Raw genomic sequence first — 22,607 nt, forward strand, 5'->3', positions numbered from 1 at the left:
CTTCGTGAAGAGTTTTAAAGTTTTCAGACTATTCATTAAGAGTATTTAAATTAAGATTTTTAAATTTATCTTCTAATAATTTTTCTAATTCAGAAACAAAAAAGTTAAATTTGATTTTTTTTTATTTTTAGAGGGAATTGAATAGAAGACAAAGGAATTTATTATTTTATGGGCAAAAACTTGTGTGAGACGGTCTCACGGGTCGTATTTTGTGAGACGGATCTTTATTTGGATAATCCATGAAAAAGTATTACTTTTTATGCTAAGAGTATTACTTTTTATTGTGAATATGGGTAGGGTTGACCCGTCTCACAGATTGTGATCCGTGAGACGGTCTCACATGAGACCTACCCTATTTTATGAGTTGAAGTGAGATACTTTTTGGTTTTTATTTATTTTATGTAAGTTCGAACATATATCTCTCGTCGGTTCAAAGGTTTCATATAAAATGTGACGCCAAAATTAAGTGGCATACAAGAGAGATAATTTACCATTGACAGGGAAGGAGAAAACAGAGTCCAAATCTCATGCAATCCATCTGCTTACAGGGGAAAAAAAGTACCACCATCATTTATTTTCTTTCCTTTTGTCTGTCTTCTCAGAGCGAGCAAGCAGATTCTCCTTTCAAAAAATCCACCCATCACTGCGAAGGTTTCATCATTATATTTAAAGAAACACACTCACATGACTCTCTCCACCGCCTGGAAACGTTTGGTTGTCGAAGATCCGAATTTTTCCTTGTAATCTGCGTGTGTGTTGGTGGTTTTTTTTTTTTTTTTTTGCAAGAATCGTGGTGGCCCTGTTTGTTTCAAAATCTCAAGCGCCTTTAAACCGTTTATTTAAGTTTTCCCCCCTTTTCTTTGAAGATCACGATTCATGCAGTAAGTTGTGTCTATTGGATTATCTCAATTTAAGGTTTTTTTCACCAGATCCCCAATTTTTAACATCCATGCATTATTCTCCGGGCTAGATTTTCATCCAAATGACTTTAATTTGAAAACTCTAAAGCAAAGCTTCGGTCTAGATTAGAGGAACTGGAAACCCAGAATGTGGAAGCTAATTCTTAACAAACTCCCTAGAAAATCCCAGAAGCCGGATCATGATTCGCAGAGAAACCCTAGTTCAGGCCCCAAGGTACCAAGTCAGGTTGCGGCCCGGACCAATGTAGCCAACCCTTCTGTCAAACGGGCTTCAGCCGCAGTCTTTCCAGCCAGTGTGATTGCAGGAATTGAGCCGTTGCAAGCGTTCAAGGATGTTCCGAGTTCAGAAAAAATGAATCTTTTCATCAGTAAGTTAAGTCTTTGCTGTGTAGTATTTGATTTCACTGATCCGACCAAAAATATCCAAGAAAAGGACCTTAAGCGAGCTACACTGCTCGAGCTTCTTGACTTTGTATCACAGAGCCATCAGAAATTCTCGGAGCCTGCGATTTTAGCATCGTGCAAAATGTGCTCCATAAATTTGTTCCGTGTTTTCCCACCTAATCATCGGCTGAGTAACAAAAATGGGGGTGAAAATGATAATGATGATGAACCAACGTTCGATCCTGCATGGTCTCACTTGCAAATAGTTTATGATTTCTTGCTGAAGTTTGTGACTTCCACTTCTTTGGAGGTGAAAGTTGCTAAGAAATATATTGACCATTCCTTCATTTTGAAAATAATCGGCTTGTTTGATTCGGAAGATCCCAGGGAACGGGACTGTCTTAAGGCGATTCTGCATAGGATTTATGGGAAGTTTATGGTCCACAGACCATTTTTAAGAAAGCGCATAAGCAATGTGTTCTACAGATTTGTGTTCGAGACAGAGAAGCATAATGGTATAGCTGAGTTGTTGGAGGTTTTTGGGAGTGTTATTACTGGTTTTGCTATACCTTTAAAAGAGGAGCATAAGATATTTCTTCGGAAAGCATTGGTTCCGCTACACAAGCCCAAGTCGTTGGGGATTTACTTTCAGCAGCTGTCTTATTGCGTGACTCAGTTTATTGAGAAGGAGCCTAAATTGGCCAGCGTTGTGATTGATGGGCTATTGAAATATTGGCCAATTACGAATAGCCAGAAGGAAGTGATGTTTTTAGGTGAGTTGGAGGAGATTCTCGAAGTGATCAATATGGCTGAGTTCCAAAAGATCATGATTCCGTTATTCCGGAGAATCAGAAACTGCATAAATAGTTACCATTTTCAGGTGACCATTCGATTCTACAGTACCATTAATTTTTATTAGATGTATGTACAATATTTTTATTGGTTTTTGTATAATCTAATATATTCATCACCATAAGTTGGCTACCGGAAAGAGGTTGTGATATGGCATTAAGTAGGAATAAAAATCAACATTGCACTTTTTGTAAAAAATTGCTACACGTGCATTTCATCGACAAAAGTTTGTCTTCAACCGTCACTAAATTGCGTAGGAGCCCCTATGCCCATAACAAATGTTATTTCCCTAGATTGTTATCCCGTGTGTTGCAATTTCATTTAGGAATCAGAGGTGTAAGGGGTCGGATCAAGGCTTTGCTGAAACTCCTCAAAAGGGATTAAGATCGTCTAATGAGAACAACTGGATCCGCAATTTCGGAAACATTATAAAATGGTCTTGATAGCCAATTAAAATTTAATGCAGGTGAACCATCCAAGAATATTTAGTACTCCGGTTAGAAAATATTAGGCTACGAGAATAATCAGCCCGACACCACAGGAAGGCATTATGCTTGATTGGATAGACTTGAGAGGAGGTGATATTCTTGATTTGAAGTTGGTTTTATAGTTGGAAATGATAGCTTTTTCAATACGGTGAAATTAATCAAGAGAGTGTTTAATGATATGTTTAGGTATATTGAATGGCTATATGTCCGTACTCTTTTCGGAGATGCATAACCGAATTTATCAAATATTGTATTGTTTCCCATATGGTTTTACTATCAAGGGATCTTAGCCTTTTCTTCCCCATTCGATATATGTTATTTTAACCAATCATATATATAATTCTGTGTCTTCTGCATCTCTTCTACGTTAAAGTTTTACCAATCTTTCCACTCTTAGTCTTGCGAGATCTCCTGTGCCACGTGAAATTTTGTCTCTGAACCAACGCTTTTTAACAGATGAATCAATTCCAGTTTATTACAATTTCCTCCTGCCCCATGCAGGTAGCTGAAAGGGCTCTGTTTTTGTGGAACAATGACCAAATTGTCAATCTAATCGCATACAACCGCCAAATTATACTGCCCATAGTATTCCTGGCTCTAGAAACCAACGCACAAAACCACTGGAACCATACTGTCCTGAACTTGACTTTAAATGTGAGAAAAATGCTCGCAGAAATGGACGATGCTCTGGTTTTAACTTGCATCTCCAATTGTCGAGAGGAGCAAGAGAAAATGAATTTGGTCATGGAAAAGCGAAAGGAAACTTGGGAGCGTTTGGAAAATAGGGCTAGTCTTCAGCCAGCATCTGGAAACACTGCTGTTGTGGTAACTTATTAACCTCCTTTTTTCCTATTAAGGCAAGACCTTGTTGGCCTTTGTTCATCCATCCCTGAATCGTTTTGTAATGGATTTGTTGCTGTTTAAATATTTTGTGTTCCCCAACAAAGGGCAGGGGAAGTGTATCTCTTTAGCTGTATTGTTTGTAAGGTGACTTGTGACTGCTTCCATGCGTGCCTTGATGATTTGTAGTTGCTGTATTTTTTTTAGATCTCTGTCTTACCTTTTATTGTTGATGAACTGTTAGTTGACTTTTAGGTAAATTTTATGAATGAAAAATGCGCGTTTGGGTTCTGGGTTCTGAGTCCGACGAGGACAAAAAGTATGGGGTTCTCCAGTAGAAAGGATGATCATGACCACTAGAAAGAATGATGCATGATCAATTTTCATGAAGCGTTGTTTGACATAAATTTGAGTCTCTAAACTGTCTGATGATGGTCACATAGACAATCACCAGTCTTTAATCTTACATACCGTGTTCTACTTGAATCGAAACCATGGTCATCTTCTTCGAATCAAAATCCAAATGGGTAATTACTTGTTTTTGGTTCAAAAATCAAGACAGAACTTGGTTTTACTTAAGTGAGCCCAAGTTCTCATCCCACTAAAACTAGGAACAAAATAATACATGAATATGATAATTGTTGCGTAAAGTAGTAATAATAATAATAATAATAATAATAATAATAATAATAATAATAATAATAATAATAATAATAATAATAATTGTATTTATAGATGTGAAAAAAGGAGCAGAAAATCAAGAGACGAGGAGGAGAATTATCAAGTCAAACATATATAGTTACAGTAACTTTTTTTCTTTTGGTAGTTAGTCCTGGTCCCTAATCTATATTACATCAACATGATCGATCGGATGCTCTTTCGTATTGATAGGCAAAATACTTTTCTCTTTATGTAAAATCTTTGTTGTTTGAAATGCCAATTCTCGTCTTCTAAGAATGTATACAATCTTTTCAAGACAAGAAGTTAACAAGTTAACTTAAAATTTAGTATTGTCCATTTTTTTTTTTTTGTATTTTTCTATAGTAGCAAGAAATGGGATATATGTAATATAATAGAAAAATACATAGCCAAGTCATGGGTGAGTGTCAAACTTTCTTTCATGCTGTTTCAACTTTTGTCTTCGTTGAACACAACAAAATTACAACCTACATCCAACGTTCATGCACCGAGCCATTACAGGCCGTCCTTTTTTAAACTTACAACATGAGATTACTGCCTATTAAGGATCACAGGCTATAATTTTCCCCTTCAAGAGTTGTGCAGAACTATCCCCACAAGTGAGCATATATAATTATATCCCGAAAATCGGCACTCAAAGACAGCACTCGGTCCATAAAGCCGTCCAGCGACGTGTAAAACACATGGAAATCATTATTCCTACCTTGTATATAATTTTCTGTATCTCACCTAACCTTTTGGTCAGTCCAAAACTTATGTCATACAAAAATGAGCTCATTTCTCAATTCTCAAACATAGTACCCACACAAAAATCCTTAATGGCAACAACTCTTTCAGAAGCCTATGGGGACAGTCCTCTCCAACTTAAACACATCGTCCCTCTCGATTTCGACTCGATTCACGACCTGCCTGACTCACATGTGTGGACCGAATCCGGCGATCTTTTATCAGGAAAACATATATGTCAGGCACATGTGGACGAGTCAGATGTACCCATTGTTGACCTGACGGCTCCAAATGTTGTGGAAGTACTGGGCAATGCCTGCCGAAAATGGGGAATGTTCCAAGTGACGAACCATGGGGTGCCCTCGAGTTTGCTCGGGAATGCGGAGTCATATGTTCGACAGTTGTTTGCTCTCCCCGCTGAGCAGAAACGGAAGGCGTTGCGTTCTCCAGGTGGAGCCACCGGATATGGGGTAGCTCGGATTTCTCCTTTTTTCTCCAAGTTAATGTGGCATGAGGGCTTCACCATTATGGGTTCTGCGATCGAGCATGCTAAACTACTCTGGCCTCAGGACTATGAAAAATTTTGGTAAGCCGCCCATGCATATCTAGGTTATGTATAACTACTTATAACATGAAGAAAATCGATCCCTATCATACGTACGCGCTTGGATTGAAGATTTGGAGCCGTGAATTTCAAATTCATGAATCTCAAATTCATTTGATTGTTTGATGAATTTATTTCAAATTCATTCTTCTAATCACTCTTCCAAATTCAATCCCTGCCATCTAAATGTAATATCCTTTTCAAAAAATGTTCTCTTTCCTTATCACTCTGGAAACAACTTTTAACCTAATTACTTAAGCTATTGCAATATGCTGTATGCAGTACTGTATACAAAAACTTGAAAATTAATCCATAATCCACATTGAATGTTTTAATATAATATTATGTCCATCACAGTATTTCTCTAAAGTTTAATGTTTATATAAAATAAAATTGAAATAGATGGATGACATAATATTTTTAATTTGTGAAATCCGAGTCAATCCTCGGATAAACAAGAATGCCAACTCTCATCAAATTCTCATCAAATCCGAGTACATGATATTAAACTTACAATTTATTGATAAATAAATACTAACTAACTGATTAAATATTTTTCAGCAATGCCATGGACAGTTATCAAAAGCAGATGAAATCATTAGCCCACAAAATCTTGGTTCTCATCCTCAAGTCCTTGGAGGCAAAAGATCAAGAAACCCTACTTTCTACAGCTTCTGTCCACAAATCTGAAGGCGCCTTGCAGCTAAATTCTTACCCTTGTTGCCCCAACCACAATCAAGCCATTGGCTTAGCTCCACACACAGATTCCCTACTTCTAACAATTCTTCATCAAAATGACACGGAGGGTCTTCAAGTTTTTCGGGAAAACACGGGATGGATAACTGCTCCTCCAGTTTCAGGAGCCCTAGTCGTCAACATAGGTGATCTTTTGCACATCGTGTCGAACGGGCTGTTTCCGACGGTGTATCATCGTGTGGTTCCTAATGAAATGAGGCATAGGTTTTCGATGGCCTTCTTCTACGGCCCTCAAAGTGATTCTGTGGTAGCTCCCCTGTTGAATCTCGGTTTTCCTCGGTATCGTTCAGTTACGGTGAAAGAGTATCTCAGTATCAAGAATAAGCATCTCGACAAGGCAATTTCGATTCTTAAAACAGTGTAGATCGATGTGTTCATTTTCATAATTGTTCAACTAGGTCTAGAATTCTTGAACTGCCTTGGAAAAGATAAATATTTTGGGGACATATATTTTTTTTATTTCCACATGATGCGGGAGATTGTATTAATTATTATGGATGATAATGTGAGTAAATAAAGAATGTTAAATTAATCATATCTCACGACTGTCTGAAATATTAGGGTTTTCCTTTGGAAAGACTGCAAACGCAAAATAGAACTTCTAAAATTGATAAATAATGCAAATAATTGATCACTTCTATTAAGCTGTCATAGATAATGATTTTTCTACGTTAACATTTTTCGAGGAGTTTGGGATTTAGCAATAGCTGGTATCGACAATATTTTGCACGAGACTGTCTACAAATCAATTTTGTGAAACAAATCTCTTACTTCATCTTAATAGTGGAAAAATATTATTTTTTTATGTCCAAAATATTATTTTTCGCATCGAATATGAAGTGAGTCGACCCGTCCCATAGATATAAATCTGTGATACCTTTTCACATGTATGTGTATACAGTATATATATTACGTAATCATTTTGATTGGTTTGATGAGGTTATAATTTTAAATAAAACAAATCTATAGCCATCATATTACATTAGCTTCCCTTTATTTAATTCATTTTTGGCATAGAAACAAAATCGAATATGTTTATTTTAAAATTAAGCATCTTTAATCACGTACGTAGAGACAGGCATAAAGACATGCATAGTGACAAGCTAAGCTTGCAAATTAATTAATTAATTAATTATACACCAAATTTAATAACTAATTAAACTTGGTCATGATAAGGCTTAATTTGTCTGCCTTTATATGTATTATTAGTCTACGGGGGAACATTTGTTCAATAAACACACGCACCAATATTATATATATATATATATATATATATTAAGAAACATATGTTAATATTTGAAAAAAAATTGAGCGGTTACGTACTGAAATTGAGTTAAATGGTCACGTCTCGTCGGGATCAAAAAGTCCAAGAAAATCACTTTAGCTTTTGTCGTCTTCACTATACTAAGATTAAATTTTTCCATAGGCGTGACCAAATGTAATCGAAATTTTTCCACATGTACCTAATTAATCAGTCAGCGTGAAAACAGGCACAAATCACAATTTTTTTTAAAAAAATATAAAAATTTAATTATATTGCACGAGATAAGATCATATATATAATTTAGCACTAGTTAAAATTATTACTTATGTTTTTAAAATCTCATGAGAATAATACAACACTAATTTGTGTGTATATGTTGCATGCATGTGTCATATGTCGTTGTGCACACAAAATACAGTGTTCTTGGAGGAGGATTTGTTAACCCAAATCAAGTAGCAAAGAATGTTTCACGTTTCATTAGGATAAATTTCGATTATATTTTATCATTAAAAATGAAAATTTAAATTCATACATTATTTATTTACACAAAGTAGAATGTATTTTAAATATCTCTATTATTGGTTGAATTTGAAATATACATTCATTAACATAAAACACTATATAAACATACAGATGATGGATTTGAAATGTGGATGTAACTTTTCTAAAATTATAAAAATACGTTTGAAATTCATGTTCATCAATCCGTATACAACCTTAATTAATTACAAAATTCCGTGTTTTTGGACTGTTTTAAAATTAATTATAATTAATTTTAATAAAAAGACGTGATTACAACATTATTAACTATAAAATATAAATATCCAACCTCGAATGCGTCAATAGTTTGTTTTATTAAGAATAATGACACACTATAAATCAAAATTTAAATAGTCAAATGTATTCCCTGACCAGTGATGAATTTGCATGTTTTCACACACACACAAATTTTAAATAGTAAAAATCACAAATAAAGATTATTAAAAAAATACAAAATAAAGAGTACGTTATGCTGGGAGCAAAGCCCAACGTAAAACAAGAACGCTACAATAATTGATTTTAGGTTCCTAGATGTGTGTGGGCCCATTTGTTCAATTGAGCCCAATAAAGTTCATAAATGAAATTATCTACATATACTTTAGAACCTTAAAAGTTAATATTCATTTGAAACTTAGATTACATTTTCACATGCTTCTGTATTTGTTTCTTTAAAAGCCAAATTAATTATACCGAATTACTTAATTTTGGACATTAAATGATCATCCATCGAAAGTATATGAAAGAAAAAATTGAAAATTATATATAGATGAACATATTGAAAATAGCGAAAAATCATTACTAATTTCACAAAAAAATATTGCATGTGCCCGATCACCAGTCGCCAAAGTAGGTCATATATAAGACGGTTTCATATATTTATATATATCGACACAGTCTATATATGAAGTGAAAAATAATAATTTAGATATAAAAAATAATATTTTTAATAAATCGGATCAGTTCGTAAATTTGTCCCATATAATTATGCAATGAGATGGTACGGGTGGAGAAGTTGGTAGGTAGGTGACCATCCTAAGAGTTGTCTCTCCTCCAAATGACACGGAAAATACCGGTGCACCGACGCCACTCCAATTCGCACCTTAATCCAAAAGCGACATTATATTCCATACTCAACTTCACAAAAGTAGATTCAGTTAAATATAAAATTAAAATTTTGGTAGAATCCAATTGGATATATAAAACAAATAATTGATTCACGGACTTTAAAAAAATAAAAATAAAAAGTAAAAATAAAAATTACTACACCGCATTTGTCTGTGGGTGAGTCGGGCGAATGTCGCATGCATGACACTGATTTTGATTAGTACCTATGCATGCCATGTCATGCCAATATATCCTTGTGTACTCCCTAACCTAAACTGCGTGGCATTTTAATTAATTATATCGTCCAGCTACCCAATCCTATATCATGAGCTTCAATCTTGAATTTGAGTTATTATGATCTCTTAAAATTGGCTGACTGAAATAAAGAGCATGGGAAATAATTTTCAAAAGTAAAAACTTTCCCAACTATAGACTTGATCAACATGCAAGTGATTTTAAAAAAAAAATTTTGAATTATATCGATCGTGTCAATTTGAGTAACTTTTAAAGAACAAATTAATAAACAAAATAAAGGGAAAAATATATTTAAACCTTACACCTCTCTCTAAGAAGCTAAGGCTCTTAAATATAATTGATAGAATGATATAACATAACTTTTCAATCAAATTTTAATTTGGTGACACTAATAGTTTACCAATTGTCGCGTGAAGCGAATGCACCTCCGTATCTAGACATGTAAAAGAATCGAGAACTGAGTGAATGTGGATGGTCAGTAAAAAAGGTTCAGCCAAACACAGAGGGACGTTTTGACAGTCGTGATTCAAATCAATTGAGATGACTGATGCGACCGGATGAAAATAGGTGCAAGCTGTGTGGATAATTTTACCAGGTCGGATTATGAAAATAATGAGAGATGATAGCACAGCTAGATGTATCAAGATTAAATATCTTGCTCCGGAGAAAACCTGGTGTTGATATGCAAACAAGAAGATAACCACGTGAATGAACGCCGGAAAGATGTCCGACGTTATCACTCCGATGCTTAAGTCAGATAGTAAATAATAAGAAACAATATAGCAAGAAGAAATGTTGTATTAATGTGTATTTTTTTAGGAGAGTATGAAAAAATAAATGCTTTAATGTTTAAACAAACTTGATATTTATAGAAAGTAAGTCAATGATGATCTTGTTTTCAGTGTTCATTTATTAATCATGGCAAGATGGTTGCACATACCTTGTTTTCTGACACCAACTTCTCTGACACGTCAAACTGTCGCTTTTCACCTTGTCAAATCTATGCGATTCTGACAAATACCAAGATAAGATATTTCATACTTGTGCACTCGAAGGATGTGCTATTATCGAGGTAATCCAGGTAGAGAACCATCATCCAGGAACTCTTCTGGAAGCGCGGTTTCTGACAGTCCGGAGAGATGATGTCTAGGACATTCATTTGTCTGACTATTATCGAACTGACCCAAAGTTTGCTAGGACCTAACCCATGACCCGAGAGTATTCAGTACCCAATACACGGGACTTCTCCAAGGGTATCACCATTGACGGTTCACCCCACCCCTAGCTATGGACACTAAAACATGTTGATATAAAAAATCGAATTAATATTCATAAATTAAACACTAATCTGGTTTACTAACCCAGATAAACGTGAGTAACCGTAACACGTGCTTTTGGTTTTACTAACCCAGATAAACGTGAGTAACCGTAACACGTGCTTTTGGTATTTCGGGAGAAGCGTGTAACGTCACCATTGCTCATTCGGAATTCAAGCTTGTATGCCTCTACTTGAGAGAGAGAGAGGTCAGTTAAGTTAGTGTATAATTTGTAGGTAGAGTCCATATTCACGGTATGATTGGCAGAGGCCCATCATTTTCTCAAAATAAAAACTTGTGTGAGATAGTTTCACGGGTCGTATTTGTAAGACGGATCTCTTATTTGGGTCATCCATGAAAAAGTATTACTTTTTATGCTAAGAGTATTACTTTTTATTATGAATATAGATAAGGTTGGTCTCACAGACGATATCATATGAGACTCACTCATTTCTCAATAATATAATCAACTAACGTGACATCTTTCCATCCATCAGATAAAGAAAGAGAAGGATCCATGATGCATATTTTGCGTACACGCTTGCTTCTGACCAACGGGAAATTTGGCTTCAGTCCCCAGCCGCCTTTTTTCTTTGTTTTCAGTCCCTAGGTACTTTTTTAGTATCACATTTCCACATGAAGTGTACCACATTTTGTATGAAATAGTACCACAATTTTGTGGATAGGGAGTGAATGCAAAGAAATATTATGATTGGGGATTTTTAAATAACTTCCCCATTACCAATTCTTTTTCTTTTTAATTTGATTTGACACACCCAATCCAAACAAATAAAAAATTTATATCATTTTATTTGCTAATTTAAATAGTTTTGTTACCCTTTTATCGTGTTTAGAAAATAATCTGGGAAAATAAATTTTATGGATCCGTAGCATAGCTAGTTGTGTTACAAGAAACGGAAACGCCGGATACTGTAAAATATCCATTTTTTACTCGAAAGGAAAATGGAATTTGTCCAAAAGATTTTTGGCATCTAATCATTTCACGTTTATTATATATATAAAACAAAAATCATGCTAAATTTTGAGCTTTTATCGGACATTTCCTATATATGGTCGTATAATCTTGGATATCTCGTTGCAAACAAATACAAAATAGATGTTTTGAAGATAAGGATATATATAAAAATTATCTGAAATACATACTTTTTAAGGATCTTTATCTAATCCACATTTGTTTTTTTTTATTATTATTTTGATTGATATATTTTTCGACAGTTTTTTTATGAGTTAAAGATATGTACATCAAGAATATTCCTCCATTTATTACGATGTTATTAAACAATTGAATAACTAATGTTTTTTTATGAAAATTAACATATACATTATACATATATATATATATATATATCCATAATATATGGATTATCATAAAGAGAAAACATAAATAATCCTTCTTTTATTACCCTGCTCAATGCATAAAATTAGACGATTTGTTATGTAAGGTAGGGAAAGGTTATGTCTCGCCGGATTTGGCTCGATGGATAACAACTCTTATATGAGCGAATATAATGTGAGATTGTCTCACGGATCTTAATCTGTGACATGGATCAACCCTAACAATATTCACAATAAAAATTAATACTATTAACATAAAAAGTAATATTTTTCATGGATGACTCAAATAAAGATCCGTCTTACAAAATACGACCCGTGAGACCGTCTCACACAAATTTTTGCATATATATATATAGATATAGAGGCATCACAGATCAAACGATGAACCTATAAATTATGAGAAGTGCCCTTCAGAAAATAAAATAAATCTTTGATTTCTAAGAAAGACAATCTTTACAACAAACCCCTCCGACATAAATTGTAATTTCGAACATGCTCATACAAACTTTATAATTTACCTAAAATCAAAGAGAAATCCGAAACACAATTGACATTGTCCTCCCCCAAAATTTTCCCTCTCCCCGTCACATTATACATCAAATTTCTTTCAGTATCTCTATTTTTTTTTGCCAAATAATTATATGGGCAAGATGTTGAGTTTAATTGCATTGTAGCCCCTTAACTATCCTCCATTTGTCAGTTAAATCCTTTGCAATGTTGACTGCGTCTGATGAAACACCGACGAGTCCTCTTCTCGTGAACCCTACCGCATACAGTCGTTCGCTCCTTTCCAACCATTTGGGAAAGTTGCATGCCCCAATTAAAAATATCTCGATTACACCTTCAACGTCAATTAATATAACAATTGATAAAAAAACTAAAAAAACACATGCAATGTCACCAAAAAAAAAAAAAACCCGTCCAAACAATGTTTCCATTCCACATCTAGCTTCGAGCACTGTTTGAGTCATGTGTGGAATCATTCAAGCATTATCAAACACATTCGAGTATTGTTCAGTACTTCAGTTATACCGAAGGCCGTTAATTTAAATCAGAAATCCCTTAAATATTCAAATTAATTTATAACATGTTCAAAATAAGTACGCCATATAAAATTATGTTAAATATTGTCTTATTTTGATCATTAAATTTTATTGAGACACAATCTCAGTATTTTCTGTACTTTCGATTACACACCTTGAGTCAACCAGGCACATTGTTCCTGTATCCAGTTGCCAAGATAATTGAATCAAATTCCTTCTCCTCGCCATCCACGAATCTTGCCCCGTCTGTGTTATCTCCTTCACTCCTTCCATCACCTACAACATTGATATTTGCAAAAGAAAATAATGATACAAGATAGTCAAATGTTAAGCAATGCAGGCCTCTGATCATATATATCGCTAACGAGTTCATTTATTATGTGCAATTTACCTTAATTTTACAGGATTTGATCTGAGAAAAGGGCTCCAGCATCGAGTACCGGTGTTTTCCCAGTGGCGTTTTTAAGCTCGAGTGGGCCGGTTTCCGGTCGCCGGAGATTTAATTCATCAGTGTTGCTTAAGGTGAGGTTAGCCACCAGCAAGAGGAACTTTTAGATAAGTTTTAATGGCAAATATTTCAGAAGTGCCACTGCTATTGTAAATGTTGAGATCCCAAACATTTCTCTCGGTAAAATATGGACCTGGATGATCAAAAAATACATTTAGTTTTATCAAATTTGTTAACAAATGGATAATGGGATTATTATAAGTAATTTGAAAAGTGTTTCTTACAGAGTTTCTGACCACCATGTGAGGGTTTGCATTATGACTACAGAGATCTAAGCTTACTTCCATACCAGAATTTCCACAGCCCACGACCAAAACTCTTTGATTCTGAAACTCGGAGCCCGATTTATAAACATTGGTACGCATGACGGGCCCTTGGAATTCATCCATCCTTTGAATTTCTGGTATAAGGGGTTCGGCATTCAAAATCCAGTGACAGAATCAAGTTCCGCTCTGGAAACAGACTGATTGAATATTGGGTCGATATCAAAGTGTTTTGCGTAAGACTCCATGTACGAAACAAACTGATGTTTAGTGGGGTACTTGGGGAAATTTTCAGGGAAACTAAGTAATGAGAGTTGGCAAAATTGCGTGGGGAGATGGAGTTTGTGGCAATCGTAGGTTCTTTTTTGCCATAAAGAAGCTATGCAATCGGTCCTTTCGAGAATTACAGAAGAAACGCCATTTTCTTGAAGGCATGCTGCTACTGCTAGGCCCGAGGGCCCTGCGCCTACGATTATAGGACCGGTGGGAAACAAACTTTTCGTTTTACCATTTCCATCTTCTTTTTTACAAGCACCCATTTAGAAAAATGAGCCAAGAAACGGTGGAGAGTTCAAGAAATGAATCAGTAGAAAAGAAGAGCAGGATGCGCGATAGTGAACATATAGAAGAACATGGGTCAAATCAGTGTTTTTTCAATTTATATGCATGCTTTTTCGATGCATGTGTTGAAATAGAGCGGAGTTGAGGCGTGAAGGTGAAGGAAACCCTGTTTCTCTGTATCTCAAGGCATTTTCTTCTCCACTTTATGTCTGCAGATGTCCGAGTTACAGAAAAGTGGTAAGAACACATATATATATATATATATATATTCTGATCGAATACAACATTACCCATCTGGTTAGTATACGTGTGTGTTTTACTTATAACTACCCTTTGTGGAATTTTTAATAATTACATCATTGGACCAAGTAAGGTAATACCGATACGTGGCTCTATCTTGTCAAAGTTGATCAAGAAAACACTGACCATTTTTATATAATAATAATAATAATAATAATAATAATAATAATAATAATAAGTAATATGAATGTGTAATATTTTTATATTGTTATATGAAAAAAATTTGAAATTCACACGTGAGCTCGATCATACTTATTCATGAGCACTTTAATTATACATGCACACCAACAATAAAACATTATTTAGTCAGCAAGGTTGATATTTTTTTCCCCACATATCGCTGATGATGTATATATATAATAATGGGAAGGATTTGAAAGAAATAAATGATTTGTGTCGTTAATGATTTGATCCTGGTAAATCGAGTGAGTTGAATCGAGATAATGCAACAGATGATGATATAAGTATTGTGTGAAAGAAATGAGTAAGGGATATATTTATGAATTATGACTTCTACTGTGACATGCAGACAAAAAGATGAACTCGTGAATATGCGTCAGAAAAGTGTCCGGCGTAGCCACTTCGAAGCTTACGACGCAAGTGAAAAAGAAAGGTAAATTAGTAGATATACATCTCATTTACAGGTTCTGGAATTATTCCTGGCTGAAACTACTTGGGCCCATATTTTAGGTAACGTAGATTTTGTATAATTTGATTGGATTCTGGACGAATGAGTCTCATTTACATGGATCTAGCTTTTAATTTTGTATGAATATATGATAATTGTTTCCTTGGTTAAAAGTTGTACTTAACGACAATTTCTAAATAACAAAATTTCAAAATCGTCCAGAAATTCCAAATTGATCAATAGAAAATTAAAATAAGTTCAAATAGGAAATAATTTCTTCAGATAATAATGTTATTATTTTTTAGATATTATGGAACTAGTTTCTTCAAGAAACAAATTAAAATATGGAACTAGTTTCTTCAAGAAAATAGATATTATTGGGCTGCGAGGTTACACTGTTTTATATAAGCTATATACGGCTTTTACAGCATAGGCGTTTGTAGTCCAACGGTTAGGATAATTGCCTTCCAAGCAATAGACCCGGGTTCGACTCCCGGCAAACGCATCCATTTTTGGCTTGAATTATGAAATTCTTAGGAATCATACATTACGATGGGGTAATTTACTTCAATTTTTATCGCAACATTTTTCAAGAAATACCTTCTTAACATAATTTAGAATCAACCAACTTGACTGTTACAAATTTGATGAACACCACATAACAGTTTTTCAGAAGCATTATCTCATCGCGCACACTTCACTTTTTTTCAACAATTTCATAAAAGTCGAGAATTCTTCACTATCAAAGATATAGCAGCACTTCCGTGATCCTCAATGAGCATACACTAAAATCATGAAAGCGCCAACCTACTGTTACATTAATATGGGTGGAATATCGTCGAAATTAGGCATGTTCCTCAGCTGCAGCACCCTGCATTCTTCTTCGCTTTCTGTCAATGGATCGAACACATCTCTATCAGACGGTGCTGACCGCTGCTTTAACCGCCCTTGCTCTTTGTTGACGGGCTTCCTAATAGACTGCTATTCTTCAAGAGCTGAATCCATGTCCACGAGCCCTCATCAAAAATTGACATGTTGGTACTTCTTGCACCATCGGGACTTATCAGATGAGCTGCCTCTCCTATCAAAACCACGTTATCTCAGAAGTATTGTTCCAGCGGTTTGCTGTCATGTATTGCATTCAAGAAAGGCTCCTTTGTTTGCCTCATTACTTTCACCAGTTCTGGAATCCAGACGTATTCTCTATCTTTTAAATCTGGACGAAAGATTGATTTTTTCTAAGTTGAGCTTGAGCAGTGTTTTTGCAGAAATTTCACCTACATTATCATTGAAGAGCGGTAACGAAGATAGCTGAATTAGTTCAGGTTGTTAGATCCATGACTCGAGAAGTTTCTGAGACAACACAACTGATCGAGCACAAGTCCTGCACCGGTCGCACAGCCAGTTCGAGGTGAGCTTTTTTCCTCCAGCACCACCACATCCCAACCAGCTGCAATCAGAGGGTGAGCGCATGAAAGTTCAGCTATGCTGCCGCCCACCACCATTGCCTTGGACTTAGTTCTTGCTTCCTTCATCTCCACTTGGTTGAGATCTCAGGGGAATATCGAAAAGTCTAAGAGGACAATAAAATGAAGAAATAATAATGATTGGAGTATCTATCTGCATAACTCTGCAAATCTTAAAAATTAAACTCATGGTTTAATATGATTAGTTTGGTGTATACTATGCTTAAACTCCGAAAGGTACCAATAATATTATATCAATTAATATATCTGTTTTACCTGTCGTTTGGTTGTAGAAACATGGACTACTTTTCCTATCTTCTTGTGCAGTGAGGCCGACATTCAGATTCTCAATAAAAGTGAAATAAAAACAATAATTTGTCATTCCATACAGATACTACTTCAGTTTATAACTATATCTCCAACATATAGATTTTGCTTAGAATTTCCATCATCCCCTTCTGTATACATTTCAAATTGCCAAAGCGAGCCTAATCTGGTAATCAAACAGATAAAAAATTACAGCAATACAGAAGGGATGTCAAAAAAGAAAGGCATGGTCCTTTGCTGCAACTCTTCGCAATCTTCTTCACTAGCTGTAATCGGATCAAAGGGCTGGTGATGAGGAAGGACTAAACCTTGTTTGATGCATCCCAATCTTCGAGAAAATAGAACCTGCTTTGAGGTGACTGGTAGACGAATAGACTGATACTCTTGGAGAGCTATGCTTGTATTCTCAACCCTCTGTTTTTCGAGACATTTCCCCAAGACAGCAGCATCCAGTATAGACATGTTTGTACTTCTCAGACCGTGAGGAGTAGTTGGGTGAGCTGCGTCTCCGACCAAAACCACATTATCCCAGACAATTTGTTCTAGAGGCTCGCTGTCATATATGACATTCATGAATGGCTGGTTTGTTTCTCGTATTAGTTTCACAAGTTCCGGTAGCCAAATCTTCTCTGCTGATTCATGCATCTGTTCAATCATTTCGCTGCTAACTTTCATGGTAACTGAGTTTCCCTAACAAATATTACATTGAATTTTAGTAACATTTTCAAAGTTATAATGATGCGAAATAGGCCCATCAAAACCGACAGCATTTTGGTCATGTCTTATACCTTAAGTACCGGCTCTGGTTGATTAACATAGCAAATCCAATTGATCCTTTTGTTCAACAGCTCATATAACGCAATATGAGTTCCTGATCCAATGTTAAAATATAAACATCTCCCAAGGTCGGGAAAGGCTTTTTTCAGACCCAAAATGGTTTCTGATTTTTCATTATCCGAGAAATCTAGGACCCCTCTCCATGCACAATAACCTGAATATCTAGTAAACTGAATAGATTAATCCATGAAGCTAAATGCCAGTTCTCAACATTGAAAGTTACCATGAGAATATCATCTGCTGTTCAAACCCACAAACCTCAATTTATGGTCAGGAAAGAAGGTCTGACATATCGAAGAGAGACACCCGTCTGCTGCAATAAGTAAATCAGCAACAATGTCGATTATCTCACCCCTTTGAAGAACTTTACTCTTAGCTTTCACACAAGTCTTGTCATCAGAAACACTAAATGAGAGGAACATATGCCCCCACCAAACAACACCCAATGGCAACGCCTTGTATAAAAGGCTATGGAGGTCAGCCCAGTATGCTGCTCTATAATTGAAGTTCTCATCTCTGGCCAGCACCCAGCTCGTTTTCTGGCCCCCATCTATTGCTTGGTTCTATAATTCCGGAAAAAAAAGCTAGTAAGCCTATTAACATAGAAATTTGGAAAAACTAAGCCAAAAGCCGGTCATGCAGCCGTGTTAATCTCAGATACGGTAAAAAAATGCTATTAAATTACATCAGATATAATGGCCCTCACTCCAGAATAAGGATCCTCACTGATATGAATTCATGTGGAGATCTGCTTTATAGTGACTGGCAATCCTATCTAACCTCCCTCATCGATATTCAGAAAAAGGATTTGTCTTTTAAAAAATAAAATAAAAAGGATTAATCTTTTTTAGAAACAAGAACAAGTGGCGATAATCAGGACAAATGAGATATCAATGAACCTTGCAATAATACGGGTACAAATCAAGATGACACAAATCAATCAATCAACCTGAGAACAATGTTACAAGAACGCCAAGGAAACACATTTCAATCTCCAAGACTGATTTTTCGTTTTGAGTGGATTCTTGCAATAAAAGCATCGCTAGAATTTCCCAGTTAATGTTTTAAGCAAACTCTTGAAATTACGGTTCACTTACTTGATCAATGGTGAGGGGTAAGGTGTTGAGTTGGAGCATGTGGGGTTGTTTGATCCACGAGTCGATGAGTTTTTGAGACAAAGGGTCAAGTCCTAATCCAGCACCGGTGGCGCAACTCGTCGGAGGAGAGCGTGTTTTCTCCAGCACCACCACATCCCAACCGGCGGCGATCAGTGCGTGAGCACAGGAAATTCCCGCTATACTGCCGCCCACCACCACCGCCTTGGCCTTCCTCTTTGATTCCTTCATCTTTGAACTTGAATTTCTTGGACGTGGAAGCTAGTGGGCAAGACAACAAAGCAAGGAGAACGCTTTGAAGAGTGCTCGAGAATTATCAATTATGGATTAGAATCGAATCACCCCTCCTTCCAGTTCACAACCAGTTCAATGGTTTAAAAGCTAGATTATTCACTGTTCCAATATATCGAAAATCTTGCGAATTTAACCTCTCACGTGAAGTTTTGCCTACATTTAGTTGGGTGATTGCAAAAATTGAGTTTGAGTTTTAATATCAAGATCATGGATTTACATTTAATCGTAATTTTCCATTATAATCAACCAAAATTATGGTTATGTTTCGATCCTTCACTTTATCCATAAATTAATAAAAAAAATATAAGCAAACAAAATTGAATAACGAATAAATATTTGATATATATATATATATATATATATATATTTTAATATGTGTGGTGTATGTTTTATATAGTCACATAGAATAATATTAGTATCGAAAAGGGTTTTCGGTGAATAAACAAACAATAATACTTTGATGAGTTATGTGACTATATTTATATTCTCTGAAAATTAAGGGATGTTGTTTTATATAGTAAATTTAAGGGCTAAACTGTCATTATAATCAAGTCTCAGGGTTAAACTGTCATTTCACACGAGCATATGGAAGAATAAGCAATAATAACGTCGCCGAGTTTACCTTCCACCCCGCAGCCTCGGTTTTCATAGTTTTCAGCCGCCCTCTGCTCCATTCCTCAAGCCTTCCTCAGCTCCTTATTTCCCTGCAATGTACTTTTTCTCTCTGATCTCTACGATATTTGACTACATACGCTCTGAAGATTAAGCTCTCTTGTTTTCACTTCGTTATGCAGATAACTTATCCGAGACGAGGGAGATTACCAAGTGATAATGGGGGTAGGAGGGAGAGAAGTTTCGATTTCATTGGACGGTGTCAGGGACAAGAATCTGATGCAATTGAAGAAGCTCAACACTGCTCTTTTCCCCGTTCGATACAACGATAAGTATTATGCCGATGCCCTCACCTCCGGTGAATTTACCAAATTAGGTTTGTGATTGCTTATGGGTTTCTTTTTTGTGATGGGATTAGTTTAATTTCCAATTGAGCTAACTGGGTTTTCAATTGCTGTGTCATATCTTCCCGTGCCACCTTTACTTAGATTGTTAATTGGTAACTAGGAACATATCAAGCATACCAAGACTGTAAGTTTCCGTACGTGATTAAAAGAAATGCTAATTTGTGCAAAAGAGGTCATTGTAGGGGTAGAAATGAATGTATCGGAAACTCAGGGTGCAAGGTTAAAGTAATCTGAGCAAATAGAACCGTTGATTAGAAGTACTCCAACTTTGTCCAAGTATGGTATCTGATAAAAGGATTATTGGAAAATTTTGTTACTGGAAATGCGTATTTCGTGGCAACTCTACAAATCAATGCTTAAACTTGAAAATACTGGCAAATGTGTTGCTTAAAAATTGAAGTCATACTTGAACAGGCATGATAATCAGTCTGTGAGAGATTTTTCTTGTGATTCTGACTGGGAAGTTTCTTTTTTTCAGCCTATTACAGTGACATATGTGTGGGGTCTATTGCATGCCGTCTTGAGAAGAAAGACAGTGGTGCTATTCGTGTATACATAATGACATTGGGTGTATTGGCTCCGTACCGTGGATTGGGTGTTGGTGAGTATTTTAATCCTCTTCCATTTTATTTTACTTCTAAAAAGTTTGTATTAACGTCTTGTCTGGACTGAACTGATGAAAAGATGCATACAGACAGTGCTGATGTTTAGTCAAAATGGATTTGTGTACACTTTGTTTTAACATATGGGCGCGAAAGCGGAGCTGAGAATTTGATGTTAACCTTGATCACTCCATTTCATAATTTATCTTCATCAAATAGCGTAATTGGTTGTTACTACAAAATCTATAGAAGTGGCAGAATTTTAGGATATCTTAAATCACAAGACAAAGCTATATTTTTTTAGTGTTATCAAGTAAAGTCCTTTCTCCTAATATGCAATAATGTTATTTTGGAATCAGGTGTGAAGTTATTGAGTTTCTGGTGTATTCTTTGATATGATTTCATTGCGATTTTAGTTTTCAGAGAGATATTTTGTCAAATTTATATTAATATATCTTCACCTATATAAACAAACAGGTGATGATTGCAATCTTAATTAAGTAAGATTAATAAAAGTTTTAGACCCTGGTTACTGTAGAATGGACGTAGGTCTACAGGTCAAATGGAGTAAATTTTGTGTTAAGTTATGCTGTTTCTTTCTTAATTCTTCTATTTCCACTGTTTGTAATCCAATTCTGAATAGTGCCTACTTCTTTTGTAGCATCTGAAGTATCATTTTCGGGGCAAAAAAGCTTTTTATGTCCTGACTTCATTCATTGATGTGGCTTAGGTTCGAAGTTGTTGAATCATGTGCTCGATCTTTGCGTGAAGCAGAACATTGGTGAGGTTTATTTGCACGTGCAAACGAATAATGAGGATGCGATGAAGTTCTACAAGAAATTTGGTTTTGAAATCACAGAAACAATCCACAACTACTATACAAACATCACTCCTCCAGACTGCTATGTGGTTTCCAAGTTCATCAGCGAATCTCAAACAAAGAACTAACTACTTGGATCCAGTTTCTTGATGATTATCATGCTAAATTGATGGACAATTGAAACTTTATTCAATTTTGGATTCTGAAAATTGTTTGACTTTCATCATTACACATTTGGTTATGGTAGAAATGAGTCGAAAGAATTGAAATGGCCTGCTATTGCGGAGTGTGCAAGTCCAATTAACTTGCTCCAGTTTTCCAGTAGAAGACAGCAGTTGCAGTTCAAAAATAGATAATTTATACTTGATTACATTTTTAGATGTTTTTATTTATTGTTCTCTGTACATCTTTTATGACACTGGCCGACTCAAAGGGTATGTTGGAACTCCGTGTCGTGTGCTTGTGCAGTGAAACACGACACTAAGCTATGAGTTGACAACATGCATGCCCCTATACAACCAATGACTTGAGCATCATTGGATTATACTTTTTTTTTTTAATTCCAGGTTGATTTTTGACAACATAATTATTATGTTGAGCTTAGCAATAACTTAACTACCAACGATTTCTGCTGGTTGGTTCATCTGAAATACCAAAGTTCGTAAGATATTGAGCACAATCAGTGGGATGAAAGGTTTGTGTGTTGTTGAACTAATTATG

At 35.4% G+C, this 22,607-nt stretch overlaps 4 protein-coding genes, 1 non-coding gene and 1 pseudogene across 5 annotated transcripts; 4 read left to right on the forward strand and 2 right to left on the reverse strand.

Moving 5' to 3' along the window:
• The first annotated feature begins 497 nt into the window (after window positions 1-497).
• LOC140831980 (serine/threonine protein phosphatase 2A 57 kDa regulatory subunit B' kappa isoform-like) lies at window positions 498-3,775 on the forward strand. Its single transcript, XM_073195726.1, has 2 exons — window positions 498-2,184; window positions 3,146-3,775. The coding sequence occupies exons 1-2, from the start codon at window positions 1,048-1,050 to the stop codon at window positions 3,479-3,481; spliced, it is 1,473 nt and encodes a 490-aa protein (XP_073051827.1). The 5' UTR covers window positions 498-1,047; the 3' UTR covers window positions 3,482-3,775.
• A 1,196-nt stretch (window positions 3,776-4,971) lies between these two features.
• Window positions 4,972-6,718, forward strand: LOC140831537 (gibberellin 3-beta-dioxygenase 1-like). The gene is made up of 2 exons (XM_073195284.1): window positions 4,972-5,495; window positions 6,075-6,718. The coding sequence occupies exons 1-2, from the start codon at window positions 5,002-5,004 to the stop codon at window positions 6,631-6,633; spliced, it is 1,053 nt and encodes a 350-aa protein (XP_073051385.1). The 5' UTR covers window positions 4,972-5,001; the 3' UTR covers window positions 6,634-6,718.
• A 6,589-nt stretch (window positions 6,719-13,307) lies between these two features.
• LOC140831843 (probable indole-3-pyruvate monooxygenase YUCCA4) lies at window positions 13,308-14,457 on the reverse strand (annotated as a pseudogene).
• A 1,383-nt stretch (window positions 14,458-15,840) lies between these two features.
• TRNAG-UCC (transfer RNA glycine (anticodon UCC)) lies at window positions 15,841-15,912 on the forward strand. Its single transcript has one exon. It is a non-coding gene; the product is annotated as a tRNA-Gly (tRNA).
• A 1,318-nt stretch (window positions 15,913-17,230) lies between these two features.
• On the reverse strand, window positions 17,231-19,539 carry LOC140831981 (uncharacterized). Its single transcript, XM_073195727.1, has 4 exons — window positions 19,135-19,539; window positions 18,296-18,600; window positions 17,989-18,199; window positions 17,231-17,890 (listed from the first exon to the last, which is right to left on the reverse strand). Exons 1-4 carry the CDS (start codon window positions 19,381-19,383, stop codon window positions 17,390-17,392), a joined length of 1,266 nt encoding a protein of 421 aa, XP_073051828.1. The 5' UTR covers window positions 19,384-19,539; the 3' UTR covers window positions 17,231-17,389.
• A 479-nt stretch (window positions 19,540-20,018) lies between these two features.
• Window positions 20,019-22,281, forward strand: LOC140831982 (uncharacterized). The gene is made up of 4 exons (XM_073195728.1): window positions 20,019-20,157; window positions 20,241-20,434; window positions 20,944-21,066; window positions 21,798-22,281. Exons 2-4 carry the CDS (start codon window positions 20,278-20,280, stop codon window positions 22,013-22,015), a joined length of 498 nt encoding a protein of 165 aa, XP_073051829.1. The 5' UTR covers window positions 20,019-20,157; window positions 20,241-20,277; the 3' UTR covers window positions 22,016-22,281.
• The last annotated feature ends 326 nt before the right edge of the window (window positions 22,282-22,607 follow it).

This window comes from Primulina eburnea, chromosome 5 (assembly GCF_022965805.1).
Source record: "Primulina eburnea isolate SZY01 chromosome 5, ASM2296580v1, whole genome shotgun sequence".
NCBI classification, from domain to species: Eukaryota; Viridiplantae; Streptophyta; class Magnoliopsida; order Lamiales; family Gesneriaceae; genus Primulina; species Primulina eburnea.